We start from the raw sequence: 25,960 nt of genomic DNA, 5'->3' as shown, positions 1-25,960 counted from the left end.
AAAGTTTTGGTGACAAGGTTTTTAACTTTAAAGCAAAACTAAAACGGTGGGCTGGGACCACGTTCAAATATAATATTTATATTGAAAGCCATACATATATATTCTTGCAAAGTCCTTTTGAATTAACAAAATATTAGCATACTTATGTAATAAAATAAGAGGAAAAAGAAGAATAAGAACCAAGGCTGAAGATACCGAAGCTTGGACACAGTGTCATATTAAACCATGTCCCTGATTCCTTCACTTAAGGAATATTCACTGTGCATCTCTCATCTGCCAGGCTTGGCATTCTGGCTGCTGGGGATACAGCCGCAGAGAAGACAACAGCAGCTCATCTACCCTCTGCCTGGCGATGGGTGGGCAGGGGACAGGCAACAAACAAAGACACACATACCAAAAGGTGCCAAGGAAATGAAAGTACGATAAGCAGTCGGATGCGGAGGGGCATCAACATGTCCAGGGAAGTCTCTTTTAATAAAATGGACCTTTAAATAGAGAACCAAAGTCAATGAGAGCCAGCCATGGGAAACTCTGGGAAAGAAGCTTTCCAGGCAAAGGAAACCACACATGAAAGGCCCTGGCCCAGGACTGCTTTGACAAGTTCAAGGGTCTACAAGGAGGTAGGATGTCTGAAAAGACTGTGTGAAGGGGGACGAGCGACAGAACAGGAGACGAGGTGTCACCAGTAGCCACAACGGTCCCGAGGGACTTCCAGGACAATGTTAGGACTTGGGCTTTCTCTCTGCATAGGGTGGAAAGGAAGTACAGTTTCCAGGGGAAGAGGAGCAGGATCTGGCAAATACATATTCTAGTGAAGATCTTCTAAGGTCTTGGCTTCCAGCGAAAAAAATACATATATACAGGGTGGGGCAAAAGGAGGTTTACAGTTGTTCATATGGAAAATAATACAATAACAATAAATAATAATAATACAAGAGTAAACTGTTTCACATACCCACAAATGTGAGTGTATATATTTAGTGTTCTAAACAGTTGCAACATTATGTTTTGTTGTTTAAGTCTTTTCTACAATGTAAGTTCCAGGAAACTAGAAACCCTGTCTTGTTCACCATTGGATGGCCAGGGCCTGAAACAGTACTTGGCACATAGGAAACATGCAAAGAACTCCTGTTGAAGGTACAGGTACATGAATACACGCATGAATGGTGTCTTTGAATCTACCCACTTAGCTCAGAACGGCAGCATCCCTTTCTTAAACCACCACTGCTCAACCTGGCCTGGCTGTTCACTCCAGGGCGGAAGTCAATGGCACCTGCCACATTCTTAGTGCCCTGTGTTTTGTTGCAGGCCCTAGGAAGGAAACTTTCTTTCATAGCTGGGCAATAAATTTATTTCTCCGGGAATCTCCGATAAACAGTGTTCTGCTAAATGAAAAAGAGGAGAAAAGTAAACACACAATTTTTATAAAGTTGTCATAGCCTGCCACAAAATTTTAAGTGGGGGTTATTTTTAAACTATTTTAAATGGCTGTGGGAGGAAGGGTTGGGCTTATGTCCTGGGAAGTACTTCTACTCCCAAAGGCTTCAACTAGCTGTCCAGCAGGGGAAAGGGCACTAGAAAAAAATAGTTTAGACTGTTCCTGGCCCAAGAAATATGGGACAAAATGAGCTTCCTGGACTCCCTCTGAGTGAAACATAAGAACATAACACTGAACCATCACATGGAACGAAGCCATGGAGTCCTGGGTGTTTGGTCAAGAGGTTTAATTTCATGCATACTTCACAGCTTGTCCAGTTCAGAATGGAAAAACCAATAAAAATCGGGATGAGAAAATGTATGTCCATCTGTTCTGAGAAAACAAGTATTCCAGACACCGTTGCTTGTGGATGTATGACAGAAGTGATGACCAATCCCGACCAGTTAATACATAAGTTGGAAGGGAAATGTTGAAACTTTCTAATAAGTAAATAAAGTGGACATACACAGGAGGTTACAGTTTAATATCTTTATCATTCCTCACTGACGTTTCAAGGTATATAATCCTTTCACTGTATCCCTGTGAAGGTTTTAATGGCAGCACAAATGTTACCATGTTACTTTCATCCACTGATACATACAAATTACCAATTATTAAAACGGAAAAAATATATAAATAGATATTTCAGAAAAGTAACAAAATGTTCGATAAACATATCTTGGAAAATACATCAACCTCACTTCTAATTAAAAATATGATAAAGTAACAAGATGTTATTCCTCCCTTAAGTTAGCAAATATTTTTAAAATAATAAAGCAATGGTACAATGATGCTATACCATGTTTCTAAAATGTTTTGGAAACTCATTTGGCACCACAAATCAACCACAAAATTGTTCATCTCTGTGATACAACAATTGCATTCCAAGCTCCATCCTAAGGGAGTAATCACAATGCAGATAACAATTAATAACAAGATGTTCATCATAACATTGCTGTAATAGCCTTCTGGGGAAATGGTTAATTTGACAATGACATTGCCATAGGATTAAAAAAATCACAGTCTTCCAAAAGCATGTTTTCAAAGATCACAATATAGTAAGTTAAAAGAAGTATACTATGAAACAGAACTGGGTGATCCTAAGTTTCTGAACAGACAAACAAAAAGTTTGAGTATGCATGTGACAAAAATAATGACTAAAGGAAATTATACTAAGATAGGAACAGTGGCTAATTTCTGTGTTGATTCTAATATAGGATCAGAAGTAATATACTTTTAGAACCTCAGAATGACTTGTTAAAAGAAGAGAGAGAGAGCTTAGTGCAGATGACATAACGATGGAGAAAGCCACAGAGAAAGGGAATCTTCTCTTGGCTCTCCTGAGCTCTCTCCCTCACAGAGAGAACTTGCAAATGAGATCTCTATTTTCAAATGGTTCATATGGAGTTTTTGTAATTGTACATTGGGGCAATTGATGTGAATTCTAGGCAAGATTCTAAAATGGGTTCTTTAATGGAATTTTGTGTGAACCCAGAAAAAGAAGCCATCAATCAGCAGGAAGATCAATGATTCACTCAGACATCATTGCAGACGACTTCATTTCTTTCTCTGAACGAGCTCATTGAGGAGGTGATGCAGGACGAGTTCATCAAATGGTAGATGTCAGCAAACTGAAAGAATGAGTACATCTGTTATCAGAATCAGAATCTTGGGAGATGGGGGATAGTGGCTTCAGTCACTAGGAAGTCACATCTGCTTAATTTCTCCCGTAGTTAAGATCTTGGATGAGGTAATAGAGGGCAAGTTCAACAGTGAATGCTCCCAAACTGAGAGGAATAGCAGATGTGCTTCAGAATCTAAAAACAAAGTAAGGGATTAAGCAATAAGCTAAGTCCAGTGAAATAATATTCAGCAAATATAAGTGCAAGACACCATCATTCAGGGAAATAGTAGAGGAGGCAGCTTCACAGCATCATGTGCGGAGACAACTTCGGGGCCCTGTCCCATAGTAAGCTTACCAAAAGGCTGCTAGGCTGGAACTCAAGGATATATACAATTTAAAAAAGAGTTATCAAAAATTAGTCTCTCCCAATTCAACCAAACCTAAAGGACTCATATGTTCTTATAACTCACTGAATAAGCAGGATGGTAAAGGGGCTTAAAACCAAGGCACTGGGCAGTGGCCAGAACAGGCGCTACTGAGCTAATGACCCAGGTAGGAGGAAAGGATTAGGGATATGGCTGCGTCGAAGGAACTACGTGAAGGGCCATTTCCTGGAAGGAGGGTTGATGTACGAGCACTATCCTAAGGGACCGACCTAGACCCAATTACTAAAAACTACAGTGAGACACATTTTGACTAAATACAAGAAAAACTGGTATTCACGAGAGCTGTCCATGGTCATTATGGACCACCAGCGGACAGGGTGAGCTCTGCGCATCAGAAGTGTGAATCTCAGGGTAGGTGGGCACTTGGCTGCCCAGCCACGTGAAATTCAAACAGAATTCTGGTCCGTTTCCCCTCGGATGCCAGAACAGCCTCCGTGTCTTCTCTGACGAGCCACCCAGACTCTGCTCAGACACCGCTATGCTTTCATAGGTGAACTAATTTCTCTTATACAAACACGGGTAATTGTGGGAAAGAAGTTCTCTATCTTGGGCTAAGATCTTCTCCTCTGCTCTTTGGGACTATAAAAAACTCACCTAAACCCTGGGCCTGTGAGAGGCTTTCAAATACGGAAAGATATCCTGTAATAAGAATGTATATACGACCTTTCCTACTCTCAGTCATTCTACTCAGAGAAAAATACATGAAGAAAATGGTACCGGGGACGTTCACAGGGGCACAAAACCCAAATCCCTAATAGTGGAGACACAGTAAGCAAATTGTAGTCATGTGAATAATACATACTTATTAAAACAATGAATAGGTGGATGACTTGTACATGTGAATTGTAGGTGAATAGGTGCGGACTGGCTACAGATAGGTTCTGGGTTTCTTTCGGGAGTGATAAAATGTTCTGAAATGGACGGTGGTGGTAGTTGTGCAACATGGCAAATGTAACAAAAAGCACTGAAATGTACACTTTAAAATGATTGAAATCATAATTGTTATTTGAATTCTATCTCATTCCAACTATGTATCATCACAAAATACATATCATTATATATGCTATATATGTTACGTAATATACTGACATTCACAAGTAACTTAACAGTAGTTTCACTAGAAGACTCACAATACCATAATTAGTCGTGGGTACAGTGCCCGGGAGGCCTGGATTCCTAAAGCAAATACTAAAAACTAAAGAGCTGAAATCAAGAATTATTCATTCCTTGTTATTCAAATATTAATTTACTTAGTGTGTGCTTACTTGGTGCCAGCAACTGGGTTAGGTGCTGTGGATCCTCAGCTTCACGGGGATCCTGGTTTAGCAGGGGAGCTTGACATGAAACAAATCATCCCTCAGATAAATATAAAACTTGTAACTGGGGGCAGGGTGGGAAACATTGGGTTCTGGGACAGGATGTAACAGGCAGATCAGGTTTAGATGAGGAATTGTGCAGGAGCCTCTTGGAGGAAATTATATTCAATCTCCAGGACGAGAGAGTGAGCGAGGCGAAGAGTGAGGCTAGGCTATTCGTATGATGAGAGGCAATGCAAAGGTTCAGAGGCCAGAAAGATGCTGGCGCAGCTGAAAAATGCACGAGGCCAGTGGTGATCGGTGGGTAGTAAATAATGAGAAGACTGTCACGGAATGAGGGGAAAGTAAAACAGGGGCCGTGCATACAAAGCCTACAGGCTACTCTGGGGTTCTCGCTTTGTGTCCTGGGTACAAAGGGAAGCCACCCAAGAATCTGGGCAGGGAAGTATAGCATGACCAACTTGGGCCCAGCAGTGCACTCAGGCTCACTCTATGGAGATGGGAATAGAAAAAAAAGAGCAAAGAGGAAACTAGGAGACCAATTAGGAGCTGAGTAGGAGCTAAGAACCGGGAGGGGGGGTGTGGAAAGAAGGGAAGACATCTTCAAGATCTGCTTTGAAAGGTCATCATATATTCTAGTTTACAACTCAGATTTACACATTTGAAAAAAAATTGTCTTCTACAAAGACCACAGCACAAAAAGTAGAGATTACTTAGCCAGGATCCTTAGACCCATCAGCATCATAGCCAGTACCAAACCAAATCCTGCCAGCTTCTCAAGCTACTTCCAAGAGCTCTGAAGCTGTTTCTTTACGAGTAAGTAGTAGTTGAGCCCAAATTATCCCTGCAGGGTCCTTTCTCATCAGCAAGTATTCAGAGTGGTACAGAAAGCCAGACAGTGAGGTAGAAACTCAAAATTTCACTGTGATGAGTCCAGGTAATGCTTGGTGTCCTCACTTCAACCCAGCTGCAAACTAGTTTGTCTTGGGAACATTTATAGAGGAACCATTGTTGGAGAGAAATACCCTGCTTAGCATACGCTCTGTTAGAGGCTTCAGTTGAACACACACGCCCAAGAATAAACATGTTCCTGATTATTCATGTGCATCCGTCTCCTTAAGAGGCACTTCTGAGACTAAAGCGGAACACAAGAGGCTGTGACAGAGAGCCCAGACCTTACAAAGAGTAAAGGAATAACTTCCACGGTAGCAGGAAAGCAACTGTACATTGTACGTTCATACATTTCTTTTCCTCGTAGAATAAACCCCTGCTACCCACATGGTAAAAATCACTTCAAACCCAGACTGGGTCAGATCAACAACTGTGTATACTCCTTATAATCCAACCAAGACGTGAAATCACGGAGTTTAAGGCAAACTACCTGTTCACCACTCCCAAGTGTAATAGAAGCACATAATAAAGATGGGTACGACCATCAATAATTATGTTTTGCAACACACACTCTGTAAGCATTCTTGTTCTCATCTTCACCTGTATAGTGAAAATTCACTTATAATGTAAAATGAAAAGAGATTTTGTTTAGCCTCAAGGAGTCATTTCGTCATTTCTGTCTCTATCACTCTAAGGTTCTCAGCTTCTTTAAAGTTGTAACTGATCTATTACAGTCCATCAGATCTACACAACTGCACGGCAGCTGTCGCGGATGCCCCCGATCCTCCTTGACTCCCTACATGTCAAGATTCAGCCCTTCTAAGAAGGCTTCCCTCACCCTTTCTGGCAGGGCTCATCTTCCATCATTCCCCCTCCCTGCCCTCTGTCCCTTGTACATATGTCTGTCCAGATTTACAGCTGCCTCCTCTTCCAGACTGGGAGCTCATTGGCGCTTCCTGTGCCCAGGTCCTAGCACAGAATCTGGTCTACAGAAGGTTGGCACGTGCTTGTGGAATGAAATGAATGACTAAAGGAATCGGGCCCACCCAACTGCAGTAGGTTTTTAATTTTTTCCACCTGCATTATTCTAAATGTGAATGACCCGCAATTCAATGACATTTCAGACAATCCTCCATTTTCGCCATTTCTTTGTCTTTCCTGATAGAGGGGAATTGCTGATTTGAAGCACTGAAAGTGTGTAGGAAAACCAGTTTTGAGAATCAGGGAGAATACTGCTTGCCGCTCAGGCTCACACACATACCTTTGTATGGAGTGAGTGTGAATATGGACTAGAAAAGGCTTTTCCTCCCCAAATTCACATCCTGTAGGAAAATGGCGCCCGGGTGCCAAGTCACCCTATCACTCTTGCTATCGACATTCACAGCAGGCATCATTCTCATAAAGGGCCGCTCCATCGTGACAAAGAAAGGGTGCCCTTGGCAAGGGCAGAGCGAACCCACGAGTTAAATCCATCACTCCGGAATAAATTATTTAGCACCACTTAAACCCTGAAAGCTTTGAGCCACCCTTGTCTGCGGTTTATGGCACTCTCTTCGACGTTTACAGTTTCCCGACCGTGAAGCAACAATTTAATTCCAGCATGCAAAATCAATACAGCTTAAATTTACTGTTGGAACTGACCGTCTCTGGCAAATAAAAATATTTATTTTTCCACTGACCTGAGATAACTGTAAAGCCGCTTTGACAAAGAGGTACATAGGAACCACTCCAGAATTTTAAAATGACCTCTTCCTACTGGACTTCCAAAGACCATTAAACAACAGACTCCTTGAGATGAGTGGGATGCCTGGGGTCACCCACGTTCTGACCACTCAGACCCAGCGTTGACTTACCTCCCAAGGGCCTCAGTTTTGAACCTGAAATCACCGTGGAAACTAAAGCAGATGCAGTGGTAGTAACAAGAGCTAGCCAATAGGCTGTCAAAGTAAACTCTTTCACTCGTTTAGAGTCTTCATTAGGGATGTGGACCATGTCTTAAAACATCTCTAAGTTTTACTACTCGCGCACTCAGAGGTACGGCAGTCAACGTTCCCAGGGCTATTTAACTGAAACGGATCAGGGATCGGTCGCTTCTACTGAGTGACAAAAGCTGGTGTTTAAAACACACCAGTGGACGAATCTATAAGCTGCACTCTTCTCCCCAATGAACGAAACAGGCTGGAAACGGCAAGAAGACGGAAGGATTGGTAATATTGAACCTGCAGGGGATATTGTTCATCGGCCCTGTGTAAGGTCCTCAGTAGCTGATAGCCCGAGGATGGGGAAGCCGGAGGGCGAGCTGGGTGGGTCTGAACCCTTAGATTCAACAGTTTTTCGAGTGCATTCAATCCACCTGCACATAACTCAATTTCCTGCATCTATCATTAAGAAGGCGTGTTTCTCTTTCGACTGCTCAGAACAGCCAACGGAAAAATTAAAATAAATAAATAAGGCAGCCACAACCCCGCGCGGGATCAGAAAAGAGCATTTATCAGCAGACCAGCAACCCCATTGCTCAACAGACAATTGGGCTCCCCTCCCGTGCATCCCTATGTCCACTGCGCGCACCCCTAAGGACAAGAGGTTAAATGCAACATCAGCCAAGGCTAGGCCTGTGAGATAGCGAGAGAAGGATGAAGCTCACAGGGCGCCGGGAGATGCTCGGGGGACTGCCACCTCCCCCTCCTTGGACCTCGGTGCTGACTCTGCCAGCGCCCCGCAGGGAAGCTAGGCCTCCAGCCAGCTCAGCATCCCTGCTCCCCTCCCTCCTCCGCCCACGCGCGGGCCACCAACCTTAGGCGTGCGGATGTGCTCCATGGGGGCCCGCGTCTGCAAGATCCTGAGCGGCCGCGGCCTCACGTACCTACACGCCTCTACACCGCGGCGGCAGGGGCGCTGGGAGGGGGCTTCGCGCCCGAGAACCGGCGGCTGCGGGACTTGGCTCCGCCTCCAGGTGCGGCGGTACAGGGCGCCCGCGCGGCCCTAGAGCGTGTGTCTCCGCCCTCCTGGCACCTGCCGCGTCTGCTACCTTCCCCGTCTGACGTCGCCCCGCCTCGTCTCTGGCTGGGGTTGCCAGAGCGGGAGCCGGTTCCTCCGTCTTAAGAGGAGCAGCCAGCGTAATACTGCGGGGCTACTGTTCCCCAAGACACAATGGGGGCCTTGTGTTGGGCGTGGCTTCTTGGAGGAAAGACGGGGAATACGCTGCTCCACGGGCCCAAGGACTTCCTTCCGGAGAGTCCCAGGGTGCGTGGGACTCGGGGTAGAGCTCCCAGAAGGTTGCCACAAGCACTCCAGGTGCAGCCTGGCCTAGTGTGTTTCAGCACGCGGGCAGCCGGGGTAGCTTTTGGAATGAGGGTGGAAATAACGGCAGCAGAGTTCGACCCCTAGGAGGTGATCTAGTAAGTCAAGCATCTCTCACCAACCTGCGACAACACCGTTGAAACTGCTGGAAGACACGGTTTTCCTTGGCCCGGCGTTGGACGCTCGCCTGACATCTTCTCCCACCTATAACTGGACTGAAAGATACAGAGACAGAGCATCCATCACAAGGTATCATCTGTCCGCGTATGGTATTAACTAGAGTTTCCATGGTGAGTGTGAAGCCATTGGGAAAAGCCAAAGAGAAGACATGCCACCGCCTCCTGCCCCGCTCCACCGTTTTTCTTGCAACCCTGCGCGTACGACCCTCCACCGTAGCTAAAATTTCATAAAACTGTACACTGTTCTTAGATAATACCTATTCAATTTTTTTCCTAGCTCATACTCACCTCTCTTGCCAACCAGATCGTACATTCTTCGTAGAGACTTTTAAACCTCTTTTTTGCTCCAGTGCCTGCTAGGCGCATTGCAGCCTTCCCAGATAAATTTTTATTTAATCAACACAGTGGTACGTTTATTTTTAAATTTCTGGATCTCCTTCACATATTTTTTATAGTTTCATCTGGGAGGCAATTAGGACAAGTACTATCAACTGACATTTGCGCGGGACAGAGTTGCCCCAGGGCTACAATTTCTACCTTCCCAAAGAACACGGGGAACAGAGTCAGGAGCACTTAGGTATCAACTCAACACTGGCTTCAGTCTCCTCATGAACAATGAGGATGGGCTCAAAGGTAGCTTCAGTCTCCTCATTCCAACAGTACTGGGAATCCTATATCTGTTTGGGGGGATCCATTTTGAGTGATTTAATGATCTTGGAATTCTGTGCTTTTGGGGCTCCCTGTCCTTCTACCGGTGACTAATCACAGGTTTACTCGATGAGTAATTTTTGCAAATATTTCTGACCTGTGGCATATTAGTATATATTTTTATTTAAAGCACCCTAAACACTAATTGGTAGGTTAAAAGATGTAAATCTAAAAATGTGAAGAGCGTAATGCAAAGAAAAATTTTCCTGATTAGTTCAAAAATACAGCTTTTGCAAATCACAGCTATAAAATTGACAGTAGCTTAAAGTGAGTCAAGGATTATATTCAGATTATTAGGGTAAGTTAACATACAGCAAGCTAGAAAAAAAAAGGGAAAGCAGTCTTTGTAAGTGAACCTTTTATTTTGATCGAACAGTCTCCTGAGGAATCCTTGTTGACTTGTCCCTCAGCTCCAGCCCTATCCAGGTTATTAAATCATAGACCATGATGACCTCTGACAGCCATGCTGCACTTTCTGGCACTTACACTGCCTCAGTTCCCCCAAGTGTCACTGCTTCTCCAAAGTGCTACCCCGTGGGGCAGAGAGATTGAACAAAACACCAGGAGTTGGAGAGCAGTGAAGTGGGAGGACCTAGCGCACATGGAATGGCTGGCTATGTTGGTCCTAAGTAGGGCAAAAAGTGAAAGGCGCCATTCATTTACGTAAGACACGTTGATAGTAATTGACTGGTGGTCACGCACAGGTACGATGGCAGATGCTGGGCGGTTGAAGGGAGACCCAGAGGAGAAGGATACTAAGCTCAGCAATAGTGATATGGATAACACCAAGGAGATGGAAAGTAAGCTAGCTCAGAGCATAACAGAGTATGCGGAAATGCCCAAAGCAGCCTCGGGGGATTCATCTACTTCCTACATTTTCTGTATTCACTCTACAGAAAAATCATTGAGAGACTTGAGATCATCAGTTGTTGCAGTTTGATACTGGGTGTGTCTGGCATGAACCACAGGTCATTTGGATGGATGTTGCCCCGCTGAGTCTTCACACAGCAGAGAGCTCTGCATCTGACCCCAGGACCAAGAGGTGAGAAGGGGAGAAAAAACGTATCTTCTAATACTACGTAATTTGCAGATGGATGCACACGCAGGTTTACACTACATCAGCCTTTGCCCAATATTTGTGAATCCTGCCTGGAAAATAAGTATATTTCCACAAAACTCCTTTTACCATCAAGCAAATATTAGACAATAGGGTTAAGACCTAGTTACCTGCATATTCATCGAACAACTTCCCTCGCCAAGGAACATGGCAATTGTTGCCTTTTTTCATCAGTGTGAGGTTTCAGTGATTTCCACCTTTGTGAAAATGGTAGGCATGGCTCTACATGTCAATATTTAATTCTGTCCTTCACGGGCACACAGGGGACTACACCCTTCCACCCTGTTACTCTTGGGTGGGGCCGTGTGACTAGTGCTGGACAATCAACTTGTTACTTTTGGGCCAGAGCTTTGCAAATCTGTGTATGACCCTTCAGCTTTCTCCTCCCTGGTCTTGATATTTGGAGGACACCTAATCAGATTATAAAGAGAATAACGATGATAAATTTACTCTAAGTACATGACATGACTGTGGCCCCACCCTACTCAGCATTAGATTGAAACGAATGAAGAGAGAAGTAGACTGTTTCTTTGAGTCGTTCCTTGGAAGGGAGCTACCCCGAAGAGGCACAGAAGATTTCTTTGAGTGAAAAGAACTCTGTGTGGTGGCTGTTGCATGGAAACCACTGAGAGTTAGAGGTTAAGTTGCGAGCCTAGCCTAGCCTCATCTGACTTTATAACGAAGGGGAACCTGAAAGAGTAAAAATACTAACATAGTCCCTACCTCTGTGTTTCTGGTCTTTCAAAAGGGGTTCCTAATGTTGTTAAAAAGCTCTAAGCACACGGGCCATATAACAAGTCCTAATCTACTTCAGTGCCTGTTGCCAAAGTTTTTCTGGAGAACATCTTGCTAAGAAAATTTTTATCACACAGATCTTCTAGTTGTAAATAAACTGCCATAGGAATTTTTAAATAAAAACTTGATATTAACTGGGAACTTTCCCAAAATCCTGTGATCTTCAGTGGCCTGAGGAGATTTGGATACTTATCAAAAAACTTACAAGACTTTTTCCGGAATACTTACATCTCTCTTGAGGCAACTAAAACTTCTGCTCTGGCAGGGAAGCCAGAAGTGCTTCCTCAGTGGGCAGTATTGCTGACGATTACAAACTCATTCGAGCCCTACTCAGCACCTGAAACCCCAGTGGTCCCTGTGCTGGGGTGGGGGGCACACCTCTCCAAACAAGCCCACTCTGGGCTAGAAGCCTGTTAGCTACCCAATATGATGCAGTTAGAGCTGCATTTGGGATTCTGGCTGGAGGGAAAAACAGCATCCTCACCTTCAGGATTTTTATAAATGGGATGATGTAAACTGCTGATGTCTGCTTTGGCCCAGCCCTTTGCCAGATGCAGCAAACAAGAACTCCCTGGACAGCCGGCGGCGCGGCCCTTTTTCTAAGAACCAAGAGGCAGACTCTAGGCCGGAATAAATAGAGCACTTAGGCTGTGAACAGACGAAGCTTTCACATAGTCTCTCCTATGCTGTTCTCCCTCTGAGAAGGCACCTCACTCAAGCCCAAGTCTGCCCTCAGACCGCTTGTTATGTTTATCGCTTTGACTGCCATCCCTTCGACCATCGCTTGTACACCCATAATTCCGATATTAATTTTCCTGGTCCTGAATTCTCTCTCTGTCTCATGTATTCTATTTCCATCTACCTGCTGAGTACCTCCACCTGGATCTCCTATCAGTGCCACAAAACCGGTAGAGCGCATGGGCTCTGGAAGCAGACGGGCCTGTATTCATTCCACATACCACAGCTCTTGCATGTGTTAGCGGTGTGACCCTGAGTGCGTTTTTAAACCACTCTCGGCCTCAGATTTCTCACCTGTAAGTGGAGATAATGATAATATCTGTATTGCTTTGTTTCTCAAGCTGAAAAGTAGATGTTTCTAATGTGATTTTTTTTATATTATTCCTTACCTTTTTGTATGTGCCTAAGGTAGTTCAAAATAAAAAAATAGAATTGATAGCAAAAACTGGGGGATAATTACACCTTCTTCTTCACATGGATGTGACAATTCAGTCAGATGAAATGTTTAACAAGTGTTGTGACAAATATTTACTGAGTGTGGCAAGTACTGGGCATGAATGTCTGAAGCAAAGCAGTCCCAGCCCCTGCCCTCAAGGTGCTTCATATCAGCTGTTATTATGACCACTACCTTCCACCTCCTACCAAATGCTCCTCTTGACTTCATTATTTCTTTTGTTGATCTCAATCTCTCGAGCTCAAAACCTTGGAGTTTGTCTCTTACCCTTCCACAACATTTCTTCAGCTGGCCCTTCCCTTCCTTCTGCACAGTCTTTACTCTGGTTCATATTCTCAGTGCTTCCACTTGGCTGGAATTTTAGCCTCTGCTGCCAGATTAATCTTCATAAAAAGCAACTCTAATCATATCACCCTCCAGCTTAAAAACCATTGGCGGTTTCCAATTGCCTTGGGAATGAAGTACCATTTTCTTGTTCTGTCCTGTAAGGCTCAGCCACATCCTACTGCTACTTTTACAAACTCAGCAAAGTCAGTCACCAGCACTTCCTAGGTGCTCAATATGTATTTGTTGAATGTACCGATTAGTTAACCAATCGCTTTCTGTAGCCCGAATTTGCTCATCTCTCTGTCTTGGTTCGCCCTGTTCCCATCGGTCAAATCCTTTGAGGTTCATTTCAAAATGTGCTTCAACGTTCCCTCCAGATGGAACTCTTCCAAAATAACTCTGTCTGTTCATTCCAAGAAGCAGAGATCATCATAGCAGTGTATTCTCATCTGGAAGTGTAATTTTATGTGGCTGTCACAACTTGTCCACAGGGGCTTTGATGAGTACATGATCCCGAGAACACCACACTGGGCCACTACTCGGACACCATTGTGCTGATTAGACCAGATGAGCAGAAAGTAGCAGGAGCCCAAGTTGGGCACACATGTCACAGGGGGGGAGATGCATTCTGGGAAAATTCAGGTCCTGCCACCTCAGTAAATCCAAGGTCGTTTGGAACATGTTGAAATGGCTTCTCAAGTGTGAAAGGCAAGTTCCTTCTGTTTACCCCCAACCGCTTTGTGTTCTGACCTGCTATGAAGCCAGCCGTGAGGGCTACCAGCTCTGAGCGCGATCTCAGCAAGAAAAGGCTCCGTATCTGTTAGGACTCATAGTGGAAACGGATTAGCTACAGTGGCCTTTTGACCCCAGCAGATCCAAATATGCTCAGGTAGCTGCAGCAGACAGGGCTGGGGTGTGGAGCCTCCAGCAAGCCGCAGCTGAAGAAACAAAGCTGGTTACTGGCGTGGCCCACCCCTAGGCCGGCAGTGCTTATGTGCTCATTTTTTTAACTTACACAAATTTTGATTGTGGTAAAATACACATAACATAAAATTTGCCATTTTAATGATTCTAGGTGTATAGTTCAGTGGTTCTCACAACAAATTTTCAAGCCAAAAAGCTAGATACAAAACTACACATACACTAAGATTGGAATTCTGTTTCAAAGAGAGTATATGCACATGTGTGTATACATATGAAAGTAAAGACACAGAAAGTAGAAGAAAGAAATGTACAGATATAACAATTACACCTGGGTGGTGTGTTTGTGGGTGGTTGTCATTTTCTTTACGTTTCATTTTTATACTTTACAAATATTTGTGTTGCCTATTTTAACCATGATGAAGAATGCGTATTCTAAAAAGCCTTTTCAATGAGAACAAGTCATAATCCATAATCATGACAATGTCATGTGTCAAAACAAACACATTTGTGGAGGATACAGTTTATTTAGTTGTTTTTTAAAGCATAAATTGGATCCTTCCGAAAGTTCAATTCAAAAATAATCTTTCTGAGAAGCAATCCCTTTTCAAGGATAAAATCAGGCTTACTTTCCATGAGGAAACCATAAAAACAAATGTCCCAAACAGACAACAATAGCTGGAAAAAGATAAGAGGAGGGAGCTCCCTCCTGAGTTGTTGGGATCTTGGCCATGCTGTCCTTACAAGCAAAAGAAAAAAAACAAAGACTTCTCTGTGAGGTTTAGTCAGGTTTGGAAGAATGTGCTGTGGTGCTTTAAAGCCAATGTTCTACAAAAATTACATAATTGGCCTTTAACTTTTAGTAAAAATCCAAAATGCATCTTCAAGGTTTGGGTAAAGAATGAGAAAATAGAATTTATATCATTCATAAAACCTTACCCTCATCTCCCTCCTCTTTTTTATTTACACGTGGACACTAAATATTGACAACATGCAAAAGATCGTGGATCCTGTAGCCAGGACAATTTGAGATTTCTAATAAACAGATGGAAGAGTTGTTCTCTGGTTACCTTAGGTTCCTTGTGGAGATAATGAGTAATTTTGAATGCTGGCTCTGCAAGAAAATTCTCGTTTCTTTTCTTTGGCAGAGAGAATACTTTTGTAAACAAAAGCAGGGAACAAGGTTTGTTCAGAATGGTGAGCTAACAAGGATCTGGTCTGGATGTAACTTGTCAAGAACCACCTGTGTTTGCCTGGGGACTTGGCTGCCATTCGTGACCGTGCTGCACGGAGAAGGCACACTCAGCTTGCACACAGCACGAAATAGGAATCGCGCTGTTGGCAGGTAAGAACACATCAAGTTCATTTTCAGCGTTCCGTCCCTGATTATTCTACTATTTTGCAGGGAGTCTCCACGGATGATCACAAATTTATCAATGAACTTCAGTCTAGAAACCATGGGGTCAGCAGGTTGTCTGGGACTCAGATTTCACAAATGATAACTAAATTTCTGGGCCATTCCTCAGAAGGTTATGCAAACAGTGGTACTTATTGTGCCACTGTTTATACCATATTAAACTCCATTACTACCAGTAGGTCTACATCCAAACGCATGGGGTCTTTCTTGACCTTGCCTTTTTAGGGGCAGACCTCCCACCTCCACTGTAGAAGCAGAAGTAGTGGCCTGGGCAGGCTGGAGTGATAGGGATGTCAACAGAGGTGACTTCCTTTGAAGACCGATATCCCAACTCTTTCTTCTCTAGGCTGTTAAAGAGCACCTGGAAGTCTTTATGAAACAATATTCTACCAAGACATAGGATTACATATATATAACTATTTCTATGACTGTTTGTGCAGTCATTTATATACTATAGCTCAGCCAAAATAATGTGTCACTGAAAGATCCACTTCTATCTAGTTTGTCCTTGAATGTTATGATAATATTTGTTAGTAATTTGTTCATTCATTTTGGACTTGGGAACAACAAACACAAAAGATTTTAAAGAAAATGTATAGGAGAAAAAAGTTAAATAGAAATAATTCCATTAACTTTTTCTGAAAATAGAAAAAAACTGATAATATTCTATTCTAACTGGTGGTATCCTGGTCCAGCTTTTGATAGCATTGTCTAAACTCCGGAAGTTTGGAATTAGAGACAAAAAGAGAGAGGAGGGAGGTAGAGACTGACTCAACAAAGACCTTCTATTTAGTGGCCCACCTTTGTATGCCCAGCATCCCTGAAAACCAAAGCAGGACAATAGACTGGACAACAGGGCTTTCATTACTAGAAAGGTTAAAAATATTACAACCCCCCTGAGAGTGGTGGAAAGGGATATTATTTATCTCTTTGCAGGATGCATAATGCATGCACTAAACACCAAAAAATAAGGCAAATACATAGAGACAAAAAATAACTTTTTAAAGTAATTTTTATCTCAATTGTTTGCTCGGCCCACTTGAAGTGGTGTTCTCGTGAAACAAAAGCAATTGGTTTTAACATTAGGAGAACCTTGCTGGAAAAGCTATTGCCTAGGATTGAGCAGCAGAACGTGACGACGCTCACTGACTGCACTGAAATATTTATGGAGTGAGAGTTGAACACCTGACTCCTTTGTGCTTTGAAGGCAGAGGCTGCTGTGAGCCAAGCCACTGGCGGCTTCGGGAACCTGCCCGGGCCTTCGGGTCTCTGGGGTGTCCTCAGGGAGAGTTCCCAATCCTGAACGTAAGACTTCTTCATTTCCATCATTCAAGCACTGTAAGTACCAGTCATGAGCTTCAACAATCTTGTTTTAGCATTTTGGATTTTTTTTTCTCTTCCCTCACAATTTAATACACATTTGACAGACTTAAGTCCAAAAGTACCCGGATGCAACTAAAGCTAAACTGGTTATTTAGATCTGTCACACTAGTGTTATTATTCTTTTCCTCGTTATTTAAAATAATGGCAAAACACAATAAAGCATTCAATAAATATTCGAGTAATTGTACAAACACTTCTGGACAAACCAAGAAAGCGGCAGGATTTAAAATACTGTGTCAACTGGTCAGCAGGGTCACCACAAGACACCTCTAAATGGATATCATCAGTTGATAATTAAAAGTTCCAAGTCTGCAAATTGAGCTCATTCTTATGGAATATAGAAAAGGGCAGGTAGGTTAAAGTCATGTAGATTTTTTGTAATTCAATCTATTACCTCTATTCCTTCATCATCTTTCAAGCAACAAAGTTTACTTTTTTTTCCCAAAGAATAAAATTTAATGGCCAACTTTTCATCAGAATATTACAGAGAGTGAATGACTCTTCAATAGAGTTGATCTCTGTAAACAGAAGACATGAAATATGTGCGCACGCAGAGTGTTCGCTGCACTGGGAGGGCCAGCTCCCACCAACCCCTTGCAGACAAGGGGCACGGTGCTGCTGAGATGCTAACACCTGCCTTACATCGTTTCCTCTGTAACCCAATGGGAGGCGCTACCTGGCAAAATCACTGTATTTTAATCTTTGGGAGCTTAAAAGAAAAAGAAAGAATTTTCATTTATCATTGGAAGCTCTAAAACCAATTATACTCACAGTGAGTGTTTTGTGTTGTTTAGTTATTTTTCTTTAATTTCATTTTGTTTTATTTCACCTTGGTGAGAGGCATGATAAAGCAATATACTTAACAGCATGGGGCTCAGGGGCCAGGCTACCTGGGCTTGCATTCAGACTTGCCAGCGATATAAGCCGGGGTGAGCTTAGCCTCCCTGTGCCCCAGTCTCCTCATTTGTAAAGTGGGGATTAGTAGTGGGTGATTAGTAATCAAGGAGCAGGGAATTCAGAGTCGCGGGTTAGTCCAGGGCCTGTCACACGTAAGCCCTCGCCTACCCCTCTCCAGGGCCCAGCTCTCCTCCATTTCTCTTTTCTAGCTCAAAATAGGCCGAAGTGCGAACACATTTCTCCTTACTGCACACTGGAATTGCTTCCTGGCACCTCTGGAATGACCATTCTGAAGGGCCGGAGCCCTGCTGGGTTCCCACAGACTCAGGGAGGACTCCTGTGTTCCCGAGTCGGGGTCACATTTTTCTCAGCCGTCCACAGAGCAGCTCTGCTGGAGGCCTGAGTGCACAGAATTTCTCATGAAGCTCCTTACACTTTGGGGCTCACCCATGTTTTCACTGGAGCTCACCCCTGTCTGATTAACCAGACACGGAGCAAACTCTCAGTCACGCTTCCCACTCTCCTTGTCTCTGAAGGAAATGAAAGCAAAGCCTCTTATTTTGGTGGTTAGTTATGTGTGTCAGCCTGACTAGGCTAAGGTGCCCAGTGTCCAGTGAAATGCCAGGCTAGACGTTGCTGTGAAAGTATTTTTTTTAAAGGTAGGATTAACATTGAAGCTCTTTGAGTAAAGCAGATTACCCTCCATGATGTGGGTGGGCCCTATGAAGCAAGCCCTCAAGAGGAAAGACTGAGGTCCCTGATGGAAGGAATTCGCCTCCAGGTTACCTTTGGACTCAAGACCACAGCATCAAGTCCTACTGGAATCCACAGTCTGCCAGCCTGTTAGACTTCCTGCCCCTACAATTGCATAAGCCAACTCCTTAAAATCCTTCAATCGAGATCTAAATAAAGTGAGTAGATAGATAGACATAGGACAGATATGTAGAAAATATGTAGGATATCCTAATAGGATAGACAATAATAGAATACATGTAAGATAATAGGAAAATAATATAGATAAATATATATATTAAGTCTCCCATATATGCATATATCATATGATATATGTATATCTCCTGTTGGCTCTGTTTCTCTGGAGAACCCTGACTAATAATCTTATCCTATCCTCTTTCAGGCAGCCCAAAAGTGCTCAGTTACAGCAACTCAAACAGACAGATGCCCCGAGGCATCACCTGCTTGCAAGGTCAGCAAGCAGACGTTGATCGATTGCAGGTCTGAGCAGCACCACTTTGCACTGTGGGCAACAATTTATAGGAGATACACGGGGGTGTCGGATGTCAGTCTCAGCGTCTCTCATCTAGGACTCTAAACAAGTGTTGCTAACCCCTCACTGGGCCGGGCTGGTCTCATGTTGTTCTTTCCCCAGCCAGTTGGCACACGGGTATCTTCAAGAACATTCCTACCACCACGCGTTCTATTTCTACTGCTACTATAATTAGCTAACATTTATTGACCATTTCTTCTTTAACTCAGATGTCTATCAGGTGGGGTGTACTCACTCTCTGAGATAAAATTCGCTGGAATCCACAGTCCATGCCCCATGAAAGTCCACGTTTCTGCAGGTGTTTGGAAGAGAAGGAATCACACCCCAGGCTCTAGTGCCCTGTAGCCTTTTCTCCTCACTTCCAAAGCAGGAATGACAGATGCTTTGCGTGCACATGGTATGATCTTTCCCACATACTGCTCAGGTATGCAGAATTAGAACGTTCTTCATTTATCTATAATTGAACTGAATTTTGAGTCCACCTTTTTGATGGGTGGTGACAAAAATAATCTTCCAATTACCTAAGATGCTACGTAATCTTAGACTTACCACTCAGCTTTTTTTCTCTATTTCTATCTCGAATCAAGTGTTTGAGACTACATAGGTACTAGTGAGAATTTTTAGAATTTTTAGGATTGTTTATGTTACATTATACAACCCAATACAGCCCATCTAAAAACACATACTTTAATGATATTTGAAATAGTAACTGAAGTTTTCTTTCTTTACATTTCCCTTTACCATTATCTTTCCTCTCGTGAGTTGGAGCAGCTATAACATCTGCTGTGCACTCTTAAGAGAAGTATAAGATAGAACAAAAAAGCCTTCAAGTAGCAGAGAATTGATGTGATAGCCACAACATCTGAAGAAAATAAATGTTTTCTGAATTCCCCACACTTACTTTAATGATCATGAGTCACAGCCTCAAGGAAGAAGACATAAAGTTTACCCTCAAACAATACATGGCGAGAAGAAAGAGGAAGAACCGCTTTTCAGCCACACACGAAGTGGATAAAAGACTTTTCTTGGTTCCCCAGCCAAAGAGCCTCAAAGGGGAGAAGAAAGAAAGAGAGGAGAGTGTTTGTGAGTGTTTCTGTCTCCTGGCCCTGCTCCTGGCCTAGGCTGAGCCCAGGTGGAGAAGGCAACTGGAAATCCAGGATGAGTTTAGGGGACCCACGGCAGGAAAGGACTGGACCTGCCTTCTCAGGACAGAGCCTGGGAAGACTGCGATTCTTCATGTCAACTCCAAGTACGTCCTGGAACCGACAAAATCTGAGAGAGATACCCAGACATCTGGCCCCAGGGCAGCCCAGGGTATACGGGACAGGAACAAAGTTACTGTGGCTCTGAGAGAGGGTGGAGACGGCACCCAGTCCATTGGATGCGGAGGAAGCTGTGGTCTGTGCCCCAGTGAGCAGCCCCAGAGGGGCCTGCCTCCAACAAATGATCAGGACGGTTACCAGGGGGACCACGGCATTTCAGCGCAGGCAGCGGGGCGGGCGGGTGCAGAGGCCATGGAATAGATACCAGCAGTTCAGCCGCTGCCAGAGGCAGACACAGGATAGCTGAGGACCAGAGGCCTCCTCGTCCCCTGATCTGGATGGCAGTTAAAATCTTCCCCTTCTGGAACTCATGTCACCTCCTGGGCAGAAAGGAGGAAAGACTCGGGGGAGAATAGGAAATGACTGAGAAGACGACCATCAGACCATGAGAGTTTCAAACCCTAAGTACTTGAGCTAATCTTGAATCTGGAGATTACTTTTGTCACTACCGGTTCGAAAGGTGAACTCAAAATTTAGTTTAATTCTGCCTACCTGTGCTCAGAACTGAATGCCTGGGAGAAGTCTATGAAATTCTCACCCAAAGCCTCTGGCATCCTGCTTCAACGTGCCATTGCGGTTGCCCGCAGTGCTGCTCATGGGCCTCCCACCCAGCCTCCCTTCTCGTCACTGACTCTACCCACCTGCACTTCTCTGCGCCCCTTCAGCAAAACCGCCTGGGGAGCTCCAAATTCCATGTCTGCAATGAGCTGGCCAAGGCAACGGTCCCCAGCTCTGGCTCTCATCACAAACCAACCAGTGAAGCCTTGGGCAACTCAGAGCGCCTTTCCATTGAACAGAATCTGTCCTTAGAAGTCACTCAGGCTTGCAATCAGCAAGCAAATGTGCCAGTCGCTTGATGTCCTTCACCTCACAATAACACCCAAGAAAGAAAACTGATAGGGTCTCAAAGGAAAGTGGAAGGAGACAGGGTCAGAAACTGCGTGGGCGGTCCTGGGATTCGGGTCTCCTAATCCCCAAATCCTACACTATCAGCCACCCACCATGTGGCAAAACTTCTAGTCTTTGCAAATGTGCTTGCTTAACGTCCTTGAGGATTAGGTCTTGATTCCACTTCTTCCAAAGGCTTGGATTTCTTCCAGCCAGCTCCACCTGATTTCCTTGTTAATGAAAGTGCTGATGGCTGGCTGGCCGTGTCTCCCAGCTCCAGAGCTCCTTATCTGCCTTCTCACTTTGGCAACATCCTCGATAGGGTAATCTCCATCCCAAAGGGGAGTTTTCCCCTTCGAAGAGAAGAGTCATTTCCTGCCCCAAGTTCCAGCTGAAATTTGATCGCGAGCATTTCCTGTACACGTCTCTGGGAGCAGTAGCTGATGGGAGCAGTAGACAATGCTGTGTGAGCTCACTTACATGTGGGGTCAAAAACATTGTAGTTGTAGAAATAGAGAGAAGCTGCCAGGATCCGAGGGGTGGAAGAAATGGGGAGATGTCGGTCCAAGGGTACAAACTTCTGGTTATAAGACAAGTAAGTTCTGGGGTCTGGTGTTCAACACGGTGACTATAATTAATAAGACTGGGGTGCATACTCAAAAGCTGCTGTGAGAGAAGAGCATTCTTGACATAACCACAACAAAACGGTAATTGTGTGAGGCGAAGGACATCATAACCATTTGGAAATACATACGTATCAAATCATCGCATGGAACACAAACTCACACAATGGTGTATGTCAATCTAGTTCAATAAAGCTGGAAAAAACTTTAAAAATTAATAATAGGCAAAAAACTTGAACAGGCACTTCACCAAAAATGATGTGTGAATGGCAAATAAGCACATGAAAACATGGTCAGCACGCTTAGTCCAAAGGGTAATACACATTGGAGACGAATAAAATCAAAAAGATTAACCACACCACGTGTTAGCGAAGATGTGGAACAATTAGAACTGTCATGTACTTCTGATGGGCGTGCAAAATGGTTCAAACTCTTTGAGTTTTGCAATTTCTTAAATAGTTAAACATGTAGCTTCTGTTTGACTCAGCTGTTCCACTGCTAGGTAATGAGCCAAAAGAAATAGCCCCAAACTGGAAACAACCCAAATGTCCAAGACAAATGGATATACAAAGTGGATATAAAAATATGCAATGTTCAATTGTAGCCCTACAATTGAATACTTCTTGGGATTTAAAAGATGCATTAACTCATGCAACACAGGTAAATGTCAAAATACTTCTGTTGAATGAGAGAAGCCAGACCCTCCTCCTTCCCCACACAAAAGCAGTACATACTGTATAATTCTATTTATGTAAAATTCTAGAAAATGCAAACCGAGTGATAATGACAAGGCAGATCAGTGGTTGCCTGAGGATGGGGGTGTGGGGGGGTAATCCGGTGCATGGGGAGGAACGGAGTCAGTAAGGGATTGCAAAGGGCACATGTTATCTTGATTGTAGAGATATTTTCATACCCATTAAAACCTATCAAATTATATACTTGAAACATGGATGTGTTGTGCATCAATTACATCTCAGTAAATCTCTTGTACAAAACTTTTTAATGCATTAATTTATTCAATTAAGGAAAATATGAATTATTTCTAGATCCTATATTTTACAATAAAAAATGAAGCTAGTTTTGAAAGTGCTTCAAGCAGTTGTTTATAGGAACATATGCACACTCGAATAGTTTGCCTGAAGAAGTAACACTACACGGTAAGCTCCCTAAAAGGCGAATTTGTGGGAACACATGATCTGATGTCATGCAGTGTACCCTGGTGTCATGCAGGGTGCCATAGGCCTTGTCTCTAGGGACTCAGGTCTGTACGTGCCGGAGAGATCGGCCCCTAAAGAAAAGCCCACTCAGGAGAAGCTGGGGCTGGCGGTGTGGACCTCTGGGATGGGGCGCGTGTAGGCCCAGGGCTGACAACAGAAGTGGGCCTCAGCAGTCTTTCTCTGCTCCAGGTTCCTGGGGGCTGACGGTCCTCCTCCACCAGCCCTCAGCTGCCCCTACACAGAGCGAGGAGACTGTGTGCCAAAGCATTTGTTTGCTTGGCTCATCTCACTCGTCTGTGGAAAGGCAGCCACAACGCCCTGTTCTGGGGAATGAAACAGTCATAAAACAGGGAGGTCTCGGGTTGTTCAACCCCTGAGAGGCCAAGAGGAGCAAAGGGAACCGAGGTGTATGCTGATTTTTGTCTTTCTGCTAATTTCAAAAAAAAATCAGTGTACTGTAATCAGTAACACTGTCTTATAAAGTAACTTCAGAGCTGCTAAGAGACTAGATCTTAACTGTTCTCACCACAAAAAAGAAGTGAGAATTCTGTCATATGATAGAGGTGTTAGCTAAAGGTATGGTGGTCATCATATTGCAGTATTTGAATGTACTAAATCAACATGTTGCCCACTTTAAACTTACACGATGGTATATGATCATTATCTCTCAATCCAAAAGAGAGAGAGAGAGAGATTCAACATGGTAGCTGCACTGGCCATGGTGGCAGTGAGAAGGGCCACTGTGTACCGTGGCCCCAGCAGCAGTGACCAGGAACCCATCCCTTTGGCTCCGACCTGACAGGCATGGGAGGTCTGGCCGCAGCGAGCATTGCAGGCCAGTGATGGAGACGACGTGAAGAGGGAACCCTCTACTCTGGGAGGGGAGGGAGCTGCCTGACTGCTGGCTGGAGGGTGATGCTCTGAAGTCTGGCCATGAAGGACTCAAATGTCACACTGGGGTGGGACATTTAACAGTAGCCACCGAAGAGCATCCAGCCAACCTCATAAAACTGGGAGCCATCACCCAGGCCAGTGTGTCTCAGTATGGTTGGAATGTTGTCCTGTGCACGAAAAGGTTGGGGGTTTGATTCCAGGTCAGGGCACATGCCTAGGTTGTGGGTTCAATCCCCGGTCAGGGCATGTAGGGGAAGCAACTGATCAATGTTTCTCTCTCACGTCAATGTTTCTCTTTCTCTCTCTTCCTTCCTCTCTCTCTAGTTAATAAACATATAAAACACCTGGGAGTCACCTTAGATACTAGGAAGATAAAGGTAAAGAATCGTGAGGTTTTTTGTAACCCCCTAAGAATTTACTTTTACCTGTCTAAATAAGTTACCTTATGGGAGAAATTGGTCTGTGATAAAATTCTAGAAATAAGTATAGTTGAAAGCACTGTAGCCCAGTAGAATGTCCTAGCATAAGGGGCATATTCTTCATCTGCACCGTCCAACATGTTAGCCACTCATGTCCACTGGGCATTTGAAATGTGACGAATGTGAGTGAGTTGCTGAGTTTCTAACTTTATTTAATTTTCATGTGCATTTGAACAGTGGCCTGTGGCTAATGGCTGTGGTGCTGAACAGTTTTTACCTGTCTGAAACAGTCTGCGTTTTCGTTGGTGGTGTCTAACGTCGCCCTGTCTGAGTGAGGTTTAAGAAACTAACTAAACTGCTACAAAGAAGAAGCACCAGTACTTTTGTGTTCTGTGTTACAGAGCATCTCGAAGCTGGCACATTTTCTTCTTCTTTCTATTGTGTTTTTAGTAAATACTGAAAGAGAAATTTGAACAGGACAGTATAGATGTGTCTTTCCTTCTTTAAGGGAAACTCATTAATTTCATTAAGTTAAAGATTCGTTTCTGACGACTTCTATGTAGGAAGCGAGAAAGTTATAGCAGGCATATGTCATTTTGTTCCTCAGCACCTGTTCACATTTGTCCCCGTGACGGATCAATGGTTTGTTGGTTTTTTTGAGAATCCACACACCCAAACCCCTTCACCCTGCTCCATCACACACACGGAGGTTGGGGAGGGGAATTAGTTGTGTTTAAGGACATCTTGTCATCCATTCAGAACGAAGGAAGTCAAAGGAGACATTTGCAAGGACTGCAGAGAGACAGACCGCTGGTATCGCCAGGACTGCTCAGAAAAGGGCATAGTCTGAGCCTGGAGGGTCCGTGTGGGGCCTGAGGGAGTAGCCCGCATAAAGGAAGGCAGAATCCAGAAACGGAGGGAAGCTGAGTCTAATGATGATGTTCGACCCCCACATCCAGTCACAGATGAGACCTACCCTGTAACCACTTTAATGAGGCATAATTCCCGTTCATACAGGTCACCTGAAGGGTACAATTCAGTGGCTTTAGTGCATTCGCAGAGGTGTGTGACCATCACCACAATCAGTTTCAGAACATTTTCATCCCCCCAAATCCTATCCCCATTAGCAATTACTCCTCTTCTTGTTTTCACCTCAACCCTGGGCAACTACTAATGTGCTTTCTGTCTCTGTGAATTTCACATTCTGGGCATTTCATATAAAAATGTCCTCATACACACACACACACACAGCTTTATGTGACTAGCTTTTCCAACTTAGCATGATATTTTCAAGCTTTATCTAGATTGCAGCATGTATCAGA

General features: G+C 43.9%; 1 protein-coding gene and 1 long non-coding RNA gene across 3 annotated transcripts in view; one reads left to right on the top strand and one right to left on the bottom strand.

Moving 5' to 3' along the window:
* The window catches only part of MTMR7 (myotubularin related protein 7), a 77,595-nt gene extending 68,792 nt beyond the window's left edge, over positions 1 to 8,803 (bottom strand). For both annotated transcript variants that reach the window (XM_024562735.3, XM_045197168.2), the window contains exon 1: positions 8,548 to 8,803. In XM_024562735.3, coding sequence (XP_024418503.2) covers positions 8,548 to 8,571 — 24 coding nt within the window. In that variant the 5' untranslated portion in view covers positions 8,572 to 8,803. The remainder of the gene's footprint in view (positions 1 to 8,547) is intronic.
* A 6-nt stretch (positions 8,804 to 8,809) lies between these two features.
* On the top strand, positions 8,810 to 17,419 carry LOC123479964 (uncharacterized). Its single transcript, XR_006655794.2, has 4 exons — positions 8,810 to 9,303; positions 10,838 to 10,983; positions 15,442 to 15,638; positions 16,918 to 17,419. It is a non-coding gene; the product is annotated as an uncharacterized lncRNA (long non-coding RNA).
* Positions 17,420 to 25,960: the final 8,541 nt, after the last annotated feature.

The sequence above is a fragment of the Desmodus rotundus genome, chromosome 13 (assembly GCF_022682495.2).
Source record: "Desmodus rotundus isolate HL8 chromosome 13, HLdesRot8A.1, whole genome shotgun sequence".
NCBI lineage: Eukaryota > Metazoa > Chordata > Mammalia > Chiroptera > Phyllostomidae > Desmodus > Desmodus rotundus.
This window is presented reverse-complemented; position numbering and strand designations above follow the sequence as displayed.